Below are 15,949 nucleotides of genomic sequence, written 5' to 3'. Positions count from 1 at the left end.
TGCACGATGGCAATATGCGATGCACGCGCCCTATGTGTAGAAAAAAATTCACCAATCACCGGTAAACAGAAAGAAAGAGTGGGAGGAATAGAGAGATAGAGAAAGATAGATAGAGATAGAGAGAGAGAGAGAGAGAGAGAGAGAGAGAGAGAGAGAGAGAGAAAAGTTCAAACCTCGCACGCGCCATCATCGTAGCGCCACTACCACGAAATACGAAGTACTCTCGACCGTCTTCGAGAACCAGAATAAAAAGGCCGAATATAGTAGAAAGTAGCATTTAAAGAGGACAGAGTAGTAAGATAGAATGTTTCTATCCATCGTACGTATTTAAAAATTAAAGAGAAAAACAGAGGTAAAGAGAGATAGAAATGGAGAAAAAGAGAGAGAGAAAAAAGAAAAGTCGGCAAAAAAGGTAAGCCTGGTCTCATTCCACGTTATTCGCTCAACCGGTAGTACAGTACAGAAACATTCGACTCTTTAGAATTCTCTCGCTTTCTGTTTTCCTCCCTCTCTCTCTCTCCCTCTCTTTCTCTCTCTCTCCCTCTCTCTCCCTCTCCCTCTCCCTCTCCCTCTCTCACTTTCGAATTTGACAGTGACATCTTCAAGTCTCTTCGTAAGATCTTCGTTGCTCTATCGATATCATCATTATTTTTAACTGACGAAAAACAGACGTATTATCAAAATAATGTTACACAATATCTTTTTTACTTTCATGTTGTTGTGACTCATTGTTTATAAAATCACTCGAGGCTTCCCTCTGTATGAGTTACTTATTTACCTCAGATTAGAGGTTATGTTTGCAATATTGTACATTATGCACGCATGATATAATAAATTTAATCAGTATGTTTTTGAATATGTCAAAATCAGTATAAATGTCAAAATATAAATAGTTAATATAATATGAAGATTAATATATACTTCTTTTTTAACCGCGCGCTCCATGATAGAATTACTATTTTAAACAAATCATCTGCCAAAGCAAATTATAATACATTATCATCAGATATCAATAAGATATAGATATTAAAGACTTTTTTCTACGTGTTTTCTTTCTACAGTTATTGACATCATCTAGTCTTTTAGCGATCATCCAAGTTTCTGAGATTCAAAGCTATTATTTTTCATCGCTGACTGTTACAGAACGTATAATGTTTCAAAGATATTATTGTAGGTTCAGTATTAATTGATATTAGATGTAGGATATCGCAGAGAGAAATATATGGTATAAAAATAAAGCGACAGCATGAATCGACAACCTTAAACATTATTCATTGGATAACGCATTGATTATTATCGGTGACTCACAAACTATAGAACTAAAAGCGATTAAAAAATTGTCATCGTAACAAAGTACTATTATTATACGAGCTTATTTAAAACCTTATCTATGGAAAAAAAAAAGGAAGCGGTAAAGGAAACGGCATAAGAGATAAAACAACGGTCGATAAAATATAGTTTTAGTAGACGTATTATGGCAATTACTAATAATTGAAAAAGAAAAAGGTAATCCAATGTAAATAAGTGAAAATACTCACTACATGAGTAGCATAGGGCCTAGGAAGGGTGGTGGTAGTAGTGGCGTTGGAGCACAGAGAAGACACGCTGGTGTTGGTGAACCGCTGACTTGCTTCGGTACGACGAGGACGGCACAGGGACATCGGGCGGCGGAAGAGACAGCTCGCACACGCTCGCACACGCTCGTACACGCTTGTACCGTCGCGCACGCACCAGCTATACGCACCGTCATCCGAAAAGACGTGGAACCGAATATCGTGCGTATAACTTGTCGTTTCTTCTCGTTTTTAACAAACCGTTCGGAGTAGTTACATGCGCGCGCACATATCACAATACGCGACAAGCCTTTCAATTTCGAATCACGATTGAAGAGTTATCCAATGGTCGAGAAAACACAAAATCTCTCGGGTGAGCTTCGGACGGCAGGGGCTACGGATTAATATGGCCGTCCCTCCTTCGAAAGCACGAAACTTTCGATACGTGCGTCGACGCGGTAGGCACAGTCGTCGTCTGGGTTGCGTCGAAAAACTCGCGTAAACGAGGATATGTTGGTGTGCTCGCACGCTCTGAGGGAGGCTCGAGAGACACCCTCTCACGCGCGCATTTCTTTCACTCGCGGCACCAAAGCGCACCACCCGCGTTACCCGTACAACTCACTCGCGTATATCACCCCCGTTTTCCACGCGCTCCCCCTATCTCATTCTCTCGCTCCCTCCTCTCTATCTCCTTCTCTCTCTTACACACACTCTCTCTCTCTCCTTTCCCCCTCTCTCCCTCGATCTTACTATCTCTCTCGCTCTACCTTTCTCTCCTTTTCTCTTCCTCCTACTCTCCTTCCTCTATCAATTCTGGCACCCTTTTTTATCGCGCGCGTCTTTCTTCCTCATTCGTTTACTCCTCGTCGAACACCCTTCTAACGTTGACGGTCACGTTACTCCTTCCTTCTCCTCCACCTCTTTTTCTTCTTCTTCTTTTTCTTTTTCTTCTTCCAGACCTTCTCTTTTTCTCCAATGCTTTCGTTCGTTCGTTCGTCCGTTCCTTCTTTCTTCAAACTCGTCTTTGTCCCCCTCTCTCTCTCTCTCTCCTCTCTCTCTCTCTCTCTCTCTCTCAACCTCTCCACTGGTCACACATTGAAGCCGTCTTTCACTCGCGTTCTTTCTTCTTTATTTCTCCCGATAGTATCCTGCACGGCTGTTAGCTATTACGCTCCTCTATCCTTCCCGTTTGTCGTCGTGCACCGCGAGAGAAACCTCGCGACGAATAGCGCACTTGCCGGCGGCGGCTCTTATCGAAGGCCTCGTTTCCTCTTCCAAAGACCGTCCTCTTTTTTCCACAATTCCACCGCCAGTGCGGCACGCGCATTCGAGTTATTAAAATCTCTTCCTCACGCTTCTTGAGGACGTAACGCAGCCTCGTTGCGAACGACGTCAACATCACCACCGTACACTTTCATGGCGGCCATCTTTTCGGAGGGATACGCGAACGCAAATCGCGGAACACACACACACATACACACACACGCTCGCTCGCGTTCTTTAACGCGCGCGCACGTGCGAGTATCGAGAAAACATATGCGGGACAGCGGCAGCAGTATCAGCAGCAGCAATAACAGTAACAATAACAGTAATAGCAACAGCAGCAGTAGTAGTAGCAATAGCAGTAACACGCAATGGCCGACAACCGATCGACGTCGACAAAAATCGAGACAATCGTGACGCGTAGATGACAGCAACAACGAATACAACAGAGGGCTGGCACTTTTAGCCTCGCGCACTCACACACATATCATTTACCGTGCCAGGCTGGCTGGCAAACAGGCTGTGAAGAGCATGAAAGCAACGGTACAATCATTGATATGTTAAACGATCGTAGATAGGTAGCCTTGCGTGTAATTAAATGCCGAGCACTGCGATATCGGCGATCTTTGCACCATCTATCGGATGAAAATTGTACTATCCTCGTTCTAGGAAATTGTATGTACCGTCGAGAGTACCGATTCGTCTTTATAGTATTTTCTTTCTTTCCTTTTTTTTTTACAGTTTCTTCTTCAAAATAAACATTCGTGGGTATGTATATATATATATAACGAAAGAAATCAAAATAAGAAGTTGGCTTGTGTTCCTTGTTCTACTCGCTGTTATCGTTGATTAAAACGTTTTTGCGAAGATTAGAAATATTACTGTAAACATATAATAAAATTAGAAAAATTAGTCGGTGATTTCAGTCGTATGAATCGTTTGACTTCGTAAATTATGTTGCGACGTTAAATCGAAATTTATCGAAATTATTTTTTTAATTTTTCTATGAAGCGTTAAAAAGATAACGTTACATAGAGCTTATGGTAAAACAGAGCGATAAAATCTGTATTACCTATTGCTATTCTCGATCACTATGCAAGAGAATTTATCAGTGATTCACCCTCTAGAACGATTACCTTATCGGTGGAATAAAGTGTGGATCGCTAGTGTTCGTAAACTGTAAATGACAACTGACTGTTACTGGCAGTTACAAGAGAAATCGTGATCAGATGAGTAATACCTGTGCAATATTTCCAGGGACGATACTTTTTTCCCGTCGATCGTAATATTTTTCCAATACGCGATATATACAATAGGTGTTCCGTGATTTTTTATATGTATTCTATAGTTTACGAATTGGTGCTTTTTATAAGTATTAATAACTGTGATAATATAAAACGGATTAATCCGTATTATTGACTACTTTCGGGATTATTTCTAAACTTATTTTTAAAAGCAAGATTATGGCTGCAACATAAGGAAGGATACAGTAAATAAGTAGGTAGAATATATTTAAAAAGAAAAAAAAAAAAGAAAGAAAGAAAGAAAAGGAGAGAAAGAAACTTTCTCCTTAATAAAATATTTTCTCCATTATAATTTAATGATAATACTTTTTATCCTATTATTTGTTTTATTGCATTCTTTGATTTTTATTCGTTGATAACATCGATCATATTTATTATTTTTTATTCGAAATATTATATTTTTTAGCATATGTATTTTATAGAAATTTATTCACCGTTAAGACCTAATTATGCGAATGAGAATATACTCGCGATATAAGAAAAATATTTGAATATTCGTGAACTTTTTTTTTAATAACAAATTGATTCTTATTAAATATGCATAATATATCTATATACAACTTTTGAAGAAGTTTAAGAATAATTTTGAAATATATTGTAAAAAAGGCAATATATATATTATTATAGATTAAGTTTTTTTCTTAACATATGTCATAATGCACATGAATGATCCTTTAAGAATTGCATGATTTTTGGAAATTTATTTCTTGGCAAAATAGGAATCAAGAGAAATTGGCAATGTCAGGTGTAATATAGTATTTATTTTTAGTAATGGTAGCTGCTGGTGCAACAGTTTTGATGGCAGCCAGCGGAGAAAGTTCTTCGAATGGAACAGAAAATAACTCTTCGGAATGTGTAAATGCTACTGATCCTTCTAAGTGTAATGAAATACAGTGCAATGAACAAAATACCGAGTGCAGACCTAGGAAGAATTTAATACCTTGTTCGTCTGATAGTAAGTATGATTTATTATGAAAATTATTATGAATTTTATTTATATTTTATTTATTATCATAAGACATAATCCTGTGTAAGTAGGCAAGTATTTTTATTAAAAACATCTGATAAAAAAATTTTATGATATTAATATCAAATAATTCTGATTCTGATAAAATAGAGGATAAAAAAAATAGCTATACGTTAGGAAAGTCTAATCGTGCAACACAAAGAGTGGAAAATAAGGATCAACATAAAAATCTTGCATTACATAAGGTAACGCATATTCGTGAGACTAAAGCTTCTAGGCTACGTGCTGCTTCTATTGTATCATCGAATAGTGAGTATATTTATTGTCTTTCAAGTTTTTAAGTTTTTTAAGCTTTTTAATATTTTACCACAAACATTTTTGCTTTTAGGTAATACATCAAAACGATTAGGTGTTTTGGAAACTTCTACTCCTTCAGGCTCCCAACTGAGTGCTAATTTATCTACTAAAGTAGTAAGTATTTTTATATAGGTATATAACATGTAGCATGTGTATAATAACATCATATAATCATTATTTAACATATGTCATGTTCACACATGGTAATAAACAACATATGCATGTGCAGGACAATCCAGTATCTTCAGACAATGGTAATACAATGAATCCGGTGCGAGAAAGAGATAAAAGTTATAAAAGAAAATCATATCTAAATCGATCGAGCAATATAGAGGCAGTTCCATCAGATCGTTTAATTAACTGTGAGCAAATAAGACATATTAAAAATTTAATTTTTTATTTAATGTAATTGAAATTGTTTTTAATATTCTTGGTGATGCATAACTTCTGCATTATATATATTTAATTTGGTGTGTATTATATCAAATTAATAGCAGTAAAAGTAGCTTTTATTTTTAGCTGAATATAATGAAAGAAGAGGTTCAAGACAATCAAGTAAACAAAATCACATATCCGATACAATATTGTCTTCCGATACTGGTGCTTCTCATCAGACTGCTGCTAGCTCACAAAAAAAGCATACAGAATCAAAACTTGGCTCATCGCGTGTTAATTTTCATTATAACACACATCGTTCCAAACCTAATGTCTCATCAACTGTTACATCTCTTCCAAATACAAAATGTTGTAATGCACCACAAAGCAGGTAATTATAATTTTTTTTAATATTTCCGATTAATACGAACAACTATTTAATATTTATATAAATTGATAGTAAGGACGGTCATAGCGATTCAGAAGTCTCGAGAAGGGTTGATGCACTGACTGCATTGACAAAAGCTACTATGGAACGAGTAGAAAGACTTGCATCGCATAGTGGTTTATCAGTAAATCATAAACAAAAGTCTGAGATTCATTTAACTAATGTATCACCTACAAGAAATGTGGCAAAATGTACAAATCATTCTGCAAACATTCATACAACAGTATCACCGAGTAAATGTTCTATCTTAAAAAAATCCACTGATGAATATCCACAAGATTCTTGTTCAGGACGTCAACCACCAGTATCTATACTTAAACATAAGGTGGCTGAAAATGAAACAGGTCAATCTTCATCTAGTACATCACACAATACATTACCTGTGACATTTTCACCATCTGTGATAGAACCAATTCATAAAAGGCATGGTATCTTAAAAAAACGTAGTAGTTTGGATGAAAGCGAAATACTTCGACGGCGCAGTTGCTCACCTGATGTTTCTTTTAATGATAACAACTATTCCGAATTTAGGCCTATTTTAAAAAATCAAAGGCGATCGTCGTTAGATGAAATCATAAAACGAGATCAAAGCCCTGATCCTCAACCTACTTCGATATTGAAACGTAAGTCTTCTAGAGAAGACGATAGAGAAGACGGCCAAATTGGTTCTCCAGAACCACAGGGGATTCTTAAAAGAAAATCTACAAATAATACAAGATCAAGCAATACCATTCATCACGTGACAATTGCAACAGATCTTACAAATGGTACTGAAACATTTGAAGGTTCTGAAGTGAGACCAATATTGAAAAAAAAGCACAGTAGAGAAGAATCCTCTGGAAATGATCCTCCTTCGCTCGAGCCGCGTCCAATATTGAAAAAAAAATCAAGTACAGAATCTGACGAACACGATGATAAACCTAAGAAAACAATTTTAAAGTGTTCACGAAAAAGTCCACAAGATGAATGCAATTATGATATGGATATAACTTCTCCTAAGAAACTTTCTATGTTAAAAAATCGTGTCTTACAATCTAGATCGGGTGGATTATTAGAAAACGATTGTGTAAAACCAATATTAAAACAATCTACTTCTCGAGAAATTGAGACACGTGTACGCTTACATATTCATGATACGAATGTATTAAACGACTTATCTGTAACTGGAAATAACTTGTTTTTACGAAAACGAGCACAATCGGTTGGTCATGTACAACCTTCTAACATATGTAACGAGTTAGCTGTTGTACGTGATAAAAGAAGATCTCTTGAATCGAGTTCTTTGTGTGATATGTTGCAAAATCAATCATATATAAAATCAATGAGTGGTAACAATTTAAGCTCGCATTTGTCACAGTCTAATGAAAGTTCAGTCACAACCCGTCGCGATTCCATTGATAGGTATGTAGTATTTGAATAATATTGTCGCTTATATATATATATATCTTTAAATTTTTTTTATATATATTATTTCTTTTCAACTATATATACTATTTTTGAGTGAAGACTTTTATCATAAATATATATTAATATTTATAATATTTTGAGATTTCTTTTATCTGTACTCACTTAATCAAAAATATATTGATATTAGACAAATATTTGTTTTTTTACTTTTAATTTTTATTTTTTTATATGATGTAATATGTTGTAATTTAATAATTATAAACAAGTTGATTATTTTTGTAATAACAAAAAGTAATATGAACAGAGCATAAATTTTATTTCCTAAATTACCAAGAAGAAAGAAAGAGAGAGTATTGTATATTTTAATTATTCTTAATATTTTAGATCAAATAATAATAAATTATATATGTGCATATATATGTGTATTATATATATATATATATATATATATATATATATATATATAAATGATAAATGGATAAATATAATCAATATAGTAGGATATTATTGTCAATGATATAATTTCCCAAAAAATTTTCTGTACAACATTATATGAATTTGTTTACATTTTTAGTACCAATGGTAATATGTGAGTTTGTTGAGACTTTGATTCTGTGCCAAGTTTAATTATAGATCACCTAGCAATCCTCATAGGTACCAGAAATCACAGACAGTTGGATGCATACTGCAGTTTAACCATACTCTTTACAAAATAGAATCTTATCTATTGTTTAATATAATTTTTACATATACATTATACATTAAAAACAATGTGTTTCTCTATACTATTGTCTTAAAAGAAAAGTTATCGCTTTATTTTTTATATCTGTGTTATAAGTATTATCAAATTTACATACTTTTGATTATCAAGTTATGTGAGTATATTTGGACTAAATGTCATGTTTGTAAAGTCTAAAACTAAATATATACTGTTACAATTAGTAGTTAAATTTTACTAAAAATTAGCCATAACAAAATTTTGTTTATTAGATTTTTATATAAATTAAGTCAAAGTAAAAATAAAGTAATAATAGATATTCTTCACATTGATTTGTTGTAGTGCAACTGTGGACGAGAAAGTCAATAAAGAATATAAAGACAAACGATTGATACTCAAGAAAGAAACATCAAGTGAAATAAAACCGGAATCCCACGAATTTGTTATAAATAGAAATTGTGAGAAAAACATAAATTTTTATACTCAAATGTCTATATCTAAGAAAGCTGAACTTAATTTAAATCCACCTGTGAATGAATCAAAAACAGATTTGGAAGCAAGTAATATAGAAGAAAATTATATTGCACATCGTAGTAACAGTGTATCTGCAATGGCTTTACACTTTAAGAATATGGAGGAGAATGTAACGTCTAAAGAAAAAAGTACATCTCAAAATGTACAATATAAAGCATCACATGGTATACAACGTTATAGAGAACGTAAGCTTCAAGGCAATGATAGATTTAATACGCAACCCGTGACTTTACAAGAGGTCCAAGAAGCTGTATTACAAAATCAACGTAATGCTGCTTCAAACAATGAAGCATCTTCTAGTATAAAAGCAGAAAGTACTTATACACCTGATGACGAATATGATCCATCAAAATTGAGTTTAGCAGAACGGGTGAGATTATTTAATCAAAAAATCATAGCAGAAACATCATCTTCATCAAACAAAGTTTCTCAGGAAAGACATTTACGAAGGCGACCTGGTACTCGTTATAAGACACAACCCGTTACATCTGAAGAAGTAGAGGTTGCGTCCCGTATATCTCCATTAAACGCTGTTGAGAAACTTTCTTTAACTAAAGGTAAGAATTACATATTACATGTATATAATATGTATACGTAATAAATATTTTTTGTGAATGTTTTGACATCTTTTAAATCGAATGAAATATCAAGCGAAAATACAGGAAACAGATATAATTTTTTAACAATATAAAAACTTGATGAAATAATGAAATAATAATGTAATATCTACATTTTAGGTATTTTTGAAGAATCTCAAAAGACAATTAATGATACCCAATTGTCAACTGGTTCTCAAAATGAATTGCCAAAAAGTATCTTAAAATCTTCTAGCTACCATTCAAATAATCTATTTCGAACTAAAAGTCCTGAACTTGAAGGTTTGAAATTAATAAAGTCTGTACTTAAAAAAGAATCAGAGGAATTACAACAACAAGCTTCTAGTACTTGTGATATTATGCCACATTCAAATTTAAGAAGCAGTACTCCTACATCATTTGATAAATGTGATTCAAATTATAATAATGATGAAACAACCAGCAGTGATACTTTTCTGCAAAGTAAAAATACAGATGTTAAGCAACATCAATATGAAGAAAAAGAAGATACAACAGTTACATTGTCAAAAGATTTTTATTATTTACATAATTTAGAAAAACACGATGATAAAGAGGGCATTTACAATGAAATAAAACAAGAACACACAGTGCCTTGTCTTACAAAAGTAATCTCTCAGGATAAGTCATGTAGATCAAGAACCAATTTCAATTTAGATGAAATAGATAATATTAAAATTGACAGTGTTATGTCACAAAAATATAATAGCGAAGATAAACATTTACCTAAAAATGAAATACCTCAGTCTTCAGACGATGACGCGTCTTCTTCAGCCAGCCGCGAAGTCCGTGGTATTATTAAAAATGAAGCTATTTTTCGACGACGTCAGAATGCATTAACAAAACAAGCTAAGTAAGCGCGTTATTTCTATGTTTATTATAGGTTGATATTTCTTTTTTCTTTTTCTATATTAGCATACAATGCTCAGGAACTGATAATATATAACCATTTTATATAATTTATTATATTTTATAGACATGCTGCTTTGTCCAAAAGTGCTAGTCATCATGCATTAAGTAGCGAAGGTACATCATTTGACGTAACAAAAGAGAAATGTAATGCTACCACAACTTTACCAGGTTTATATCGTAGCGCAACACAAACGATACCTATTTCAGAAGTTGCTGAAAGTCCAAGTATGAGTATCGCTGATCGATTAGCAGCACTTCAACGTAGCGGCAGTACTAATTGGAAACGTCGGATAATGAGTGAAACTTCTGTAAATTAATTTCTTTTTTTATGTTGTAATAACATTAAATGTATTCCTTTCATTATATTTATTGTTCATTATTTCTGGTATTTTAATTATATTTTTATATCCTTAGGATGTACTTTGCAGTACTACGTTTAATAAGGAAGAACTAACGATTAGACAAGGTGTATTAGCTGATTGTCTTGGTAAATTAGAATCTGCTGCAGAGGGATGGAAAAAACGAATTGCTGCACCAGATGCTATCAAATTTACAGTAGCAGGTAAAATGAAAGTTGAACAAACAGAAAATTTAGAAGAGAGTTCGTCTTCACTTTGCATCGAAGTTATGAACAATATCGCGGACAAGAAAAAAAGACCAAGGCCGGAAAGGTTTAAAGGACGAAAAGGTATTTTATAAACGGATTTTGAAGCTAACGATAATAATCACTTTTTATTTTATATCAAATTCATTAATAACTTAAATTTTATTAGATACAAAGGATATTCTTTCGACGCCTTCAAGTCCAAGCAAAGATTCACCCATTACAGTAAGAAGAAGTTTCTCAGAGCCTGCCAGCGATGAAAGTGGTTTGTTTTTTATATTAATACATTAGTATAATTAGATTAACTTTCTTAAAGAACATAATGGTTACATTAACGTATATTTTAGGTGAAGAAAATAAAACTAAATCTACTGTATTAGCAACTGTATCTGTTCCTAAAGTAGATGATGAAACTTTTACATCTTTCTATACTGGAGTATCTTTGAAAAAATGTGAGACTGAAAGTTTTAGTTTAGATGAAAGTGCTTTTGACGTAATCACATCGCATTCGGAATTGTAAGTGATGCATTTTACTTAATCTGCATGATAAAAAAAGATACGATTCTTTAGGAAATAAAAAATATACTTTTTTTCTATCGCATAGACTAGGCCAAAAACGAAATATACAAACACAGAAAAGGCGTGCAGCTTCGAAAAATCCTATAAAATTGCTTGCATCGCGTACCGATTTGAAATCTGAATATACCGAAGTTTCTACAGGAATTGCAGAGAAGGTAATGAGAAGTTTAAACGTAGAGAAACGTAAGTACATATCAATATGTTTATGTAAATAATACATAAATATATGTCAATATATTTAAATAAGGAAATTTTTTTCAAAATGATTATAGTGTATGATTATAGATGTCTACTAGATTTATAGATTGAAATGCACACATTGTGTAATATTTGTTAATTTCTAGTTGCTAAAAATTCAGCCTTGGCTGTAGAAGCTCTCGCTGGATTAGCTTCTACGGAAGATTTTAGCGCTATAACGTTAAGAAATATTGCGGATGCAAATTATACTATGAATAAATTACGACCGTATAAAGATTTAATGTTGATTATGGTAAAAGGCAGACGTCATGTTCAAGCTAGACTGGTTGAACCAGTAGCTAACAGTATCAATAGTGGTGATACTTATGTATTAGTTACAAAATCAGAGGTATAGTATTATTTTTTATATCACTTGTGCTTAATTATCATGATTAAAATAAATTGATCTTTTTTTTATTTAATTCATTGTTTTATAATATTTTGTTATTAATATAGAAATCAAAAAATCATGACTCATTGTTGCTTATAGGTTTATAATTATGTGGGAAAATATAGTAATGTTATTGAAAAAGCTCGTGCAGCAGAGATAGCATTAAGTATTCAGCAGAATAAGGATCTAGGTTGTCAAGCTTCTCAAGTTATTACAATTAATGAAGATAAAATAACTTGTACAAGAAATCAAATTAAACAATTTTGGAATTATCTTGGCATAGATACTGATATTGATGGTAATATTTTTTCTTGCTGCTTAATATATTTAATATATTCGATTTAGAGTTATAATTAATTATGATTGTAAATTTTAGTGATTGATGGTGGTCACCCTGATGAAGATGAATTATATGAATCTGCTATAATCAATACAAATATGATATATGAAGTTAAAGATGAAGAATTAGTTCCTCTTGAAAAGTATTGGGGTGCTATACCAAAGATTGAAATGTTGGATTTGAACAAGGTAAAAAAGCTATTTTTACTATTTATTCTTTTTACAATTTTTTTTTATTCTATATCACTATTAATATTAACATTATATTAATAGTGTTGTTATTGTTTTTTTTGTTATTATTTTTTGTTATTTTTTTGTTATTTTTATTACTATTATAATTATCATTCTTGTATTATCATCATTATAATCATCATCATCATCATTATTACTATTGTTATTACTATGCTATATTTTGTTACATGTTTTTCATCCTACTTTCTATAAAGATACTGGTATTTGATTTTGGAAGTGAGATGTATATATGGACTGGTAAAAGAGCCTCAAATAATAAGAAAAAAGTTGCTACCCGTCTTGCCACAGAACTATGGAAGGAAGGCTATGACTATACAGAATGTGCAATTTGCCCAATCAATGCAGCATGTATGATTGGAAGACGTAATAAATTACTTACAGATATAAAAAATGAAAAAACAAGACCTTCATGGTGCCTATTTGCAAAATTAACTCAACATGTTGAAACAGTTCTTTTTCGTGAAAAATTTCTTGACTGGCCAAATGTTGCTGGTATAATCAAAATGAAAACTATTAAAGATAAAGAACAAATCGATGGAACAATAATTGTAGAGCCATGTAATTTGAATGTTATAATAGAACCAAACAATACACCTGTTGATTTAAATATTAAGGGATGTCATTTGGGAAGAGGAACTGGTTGGTATGATGATGAGGTAGTTATTCGCATGATAATAGTGAATAATAGTTAATGAACAACGATCAATAAATGTCGTGTTTTACGAAAAAAAATTAATTTGTTTGAATATCTTTTAAAAAAATAATGACAAAATACTTTGTTATATTTCAGTTAATGAAACAATATACTGTCGAAACTACAAGTATAAATGTATGGCATATAGATGAATTTTCACATACATTATTGGATAATTTGTCAAATGGACAATTTTATACGGGAGATAGCTATATCGTACGTTGGATGTACTCAGTTACTATTACTGGTAAAATATTATTAATTTTACTACATTATAGAAATTATCATAACATATTCCTCTTTTATTTTTTTATTTTTCGTTTTTCTTTATTTTATCCTTTTTTATTTTTAAATTATTATATGTATAATATTGCATTTATTTATTTATTTATTTATTTAGGTCGTGAACTTAGTGGGTTGCAATCTAAACATTCCGCAAAAGGAAGAGATCGTTCAGTGTACTTTATTTGGCAAGGAAAAAATGCATCTTTAAACGAACAAGGTGCAGCAGCTTTGCTTACAGTAGAACTTGATAATGAACAAGGACCACAAGTATGGCTATTGGTATTTCATTAAATTGAAATTATTTACATTTTTTATATCCTATCTTCGAATGTATTTATTATTCGTATTAGATTCGTGTAGTTCAAGGTTTTGAACCAGCTGCTTTTTTAAATTTATTTTCTGGAGGGATGGTAATACACATGGGTAAAAAAGCAGATAAAAGATGTGGTCAACAATGGAGACTGTATATTTGTAGAGGCACACTTGAATCGGAAGTATTTTTAACTGAAATACCTTGTAGCACTCGTCAGTTGAGAAGTCGAGGTTCATTCGTTTTATTAGATATCAAAGATGCAAAAATCTATGTGTGGCATGGATCTAATGCATTGCCTCATATAAGAAAGGTATTCTCTTTAATTATATTATCCAAATTATTTAATGTCATATCTAATGTGAATATGTTTTGTAGCTACAATATTTTTCTTTTTTTATAGAATGCATTATTTGCTGCTGATAAAATTAAAGATAAACGACTGGAAGAATTTGGATTAACATTTGAAATTAATTTAGACATTCTTGAAATTAATGAGGGTGCAGAACCTGAAGAATTTTTTAATGGTAAGATCATTGTATTCTCTGATATTTAATAATAACATTTAATCTTATTGTTGTTAAGAGATCTTTGGTATTAATTTTTTTCCCAAGATTATAAACAATAATTATTTCTTTCAGCCTTAGGTGGAATGAATAAGACTTTATATATTTCTTTGAAAAAAGATCAAATTCAAGATCACACACCAAGATTATTCCATTTCTCTAGTATTACTAAAGAATTCAAAGTAACAGAAATATTATGTCTACATCGTGGTCATCTGCCTACTCCTTTTCCCTTCTTACAAGATGAATTGTATCAGGTTAATCAGCCAGGTATTGTTAAATTATTATTATCAGTTTAAAAGATATAAAAATCTATGTCACAACTTTGCAATTTCTAAGTGAAAAAGATATCTATTATTTTTCAACAGCCTTATTTTTACTTGACAATAAAAATGAGGTATGGATATGGCAAGGATGGTGGCCTGATTCTGAAGCTGAAGACCATTCTGGTAGTAAAGCAGTAAGATGGCAAGCTGAAAGAAAAACTACAATGACTATGGCAATCCAGTACTGGGAAAGTATTCACCCAAATATTACAAAATTCCCAATATATCTAGTCTGGGCTGGCTTAGAGCCATTGCAATTTATAAATCTATTTCCTACGTGGACATATCGTGACGATATTGCGGAATTAAATATGCAGGTAATTGTAAAAAAATGAACTTTTAAGGATTTATAGAAAGAAACTCTGCATTAATCTTACATGATAATATATACATTGTATCTCAATGTTTATTTTATTATTAGGAGGGCCGAAATCCAGGTGAAATGTTGAAAGTTGAAAGTGAGTTGGCTCGATTAACGCAAAGCACTTATCCACCAGCTCAATTATTACAACGACCACTACCAGTAGGAGTTGATCCTACAAGACTTGAACTTTACTTATCTCAACAGCATTTTCAAGTTAGTGTTCTATTATCTACTTTTACTTGTTCTTTTTCATTACAAACATTTAATATGTATGTCCTTTTATTTGCAAGTACTTTATAACAATAATTATGTTTGTTACTAAACTATTTGTGAATTATTTTTGTCTTTTTTATACAACGAAATATTTTTACACAGGAATTATTGGGAATGAGTAAAGAAGAATTTCAAGAACTTCCTATGTGGAAACAAGTGAATCTCAAAAAAGAGGTAGGATTGTTTTGATTAGTTACCTGGTTTATATATTCTACGAGAAATAGGTGTTCTTGTAAAGCGTTTAATAAACTCTTAATTCACTGTTTCATAACGTTTA

The 15,949-nt window shown here is 32.1% G+C and overlaps 2 protein-coding genes across 4 annotated transcripts in view; one reads left to right on the top strand and one right to left on the bottom strand.

The window, feature by feature from the left end:
- Positions 1 to 3,347, bottom strand: part of LOC127066323 (serine-rich adhesin for platelets-like) — a 45,747-nt gene extending 42,400 nt beyond the window's left edge. Inside the window, exon 1 of the mRNA XM_050999886.1 lies at positions 1,539 to 3,347. Coding sequence (XP_050855843.1) covers positions 1,539 to 1,661 — 123 coding nt within the window. The 5' untranslated portion in view covers positions 1,662 to 3,347. The remainder of the gene's footprint in view (positions 1 to 1,538) is intronic.
- A 607-nt stretch (positions 3,348 to 3,954) lies between these two features.
- LOC127066324 (supervillin) lies at positions 3,955 to 15,943 on the top strand. 3 transcript variants are annotated; one of them, XM_050999890.1, is made up of 27 exons: positions 3,955 to 4,313; positions 4,890 to 5,075; positions 5,238 to 5,396; positions 5,476 to 5,558; positions 5,674 to 5,806; positions 5,964 to 6,210; positions 6,280 to 7,668; positions 8,735 to 8,850; positions 8,941 to 9,483; positions 9,664 to 10,393; positions 10,517 to 10,760; positions 10,867 to 11,140; positions 11,226 to 11,321; positions 11,404 to 11,572; positions 11,661 to 11,818; positions 11,980 to 12,221; positions 12,363 to 12,561; positions 12,640 to 12,791; positions 13,049 to 13,510; positions 13,645 to 13,795; positions 13,949 to 14,100; positions 14,184 to 14,456; positions 14,547 to 14,670; positions 14,785 to 14,979; positions 15,078 to 15,352; positions 15,457 to 15,612; positions 15,775 to 15,943. In XM_050999890.1, the coding sequence occupies exons 2-27, from the start codon at positions 4,892 to 4,894 to the stop codon at positions 15,859 to 15,861; spliced, it is 6,993 nt and encodes a 2,330-aa protein (XP_050855847.1). In that variant the 5' UTR covers positions 3,955 to 4,313; positions 4,890 to 4,891; the 3' UTR covers positions 15,862 to 15,943. The 3 variants fall into 3 exon arrangements, with proteins under 3 accessions (XP_050855847.1, XP_050855846.1, XP_050855848.1); XM_050999889.1 differs by having other exon boundaries at positions 8,735 to 9,483; XM_050999891.1 differs by lacking the exon at positions 6,280 to 7,668 and having other exon boundaries at positions 3,960 to 4,313; positions 8,735 to 9,483.
- The last annotated feature ends 6 nt before the right edge of the window (positions 15,944 to 15,949 follow it).

Source organism: Vespula vulgaris, chromosome 9 (assembly GCF_905475345.1).
Source record: "Vespula vulgaris chromosome 9, iyVesVulg1.1, whole genome shotgun sequence".
In the NCBI taxonomy this organism is placed as follows: Eukaryota; Metazoa; Arthropoda; class Insecta; order Hymenoptera; family Vespidae; genus Vespula; species Vespula vulgaris.
This window is presented reverse-complemented; position numbering and strand designations above follow the sequence as displayed.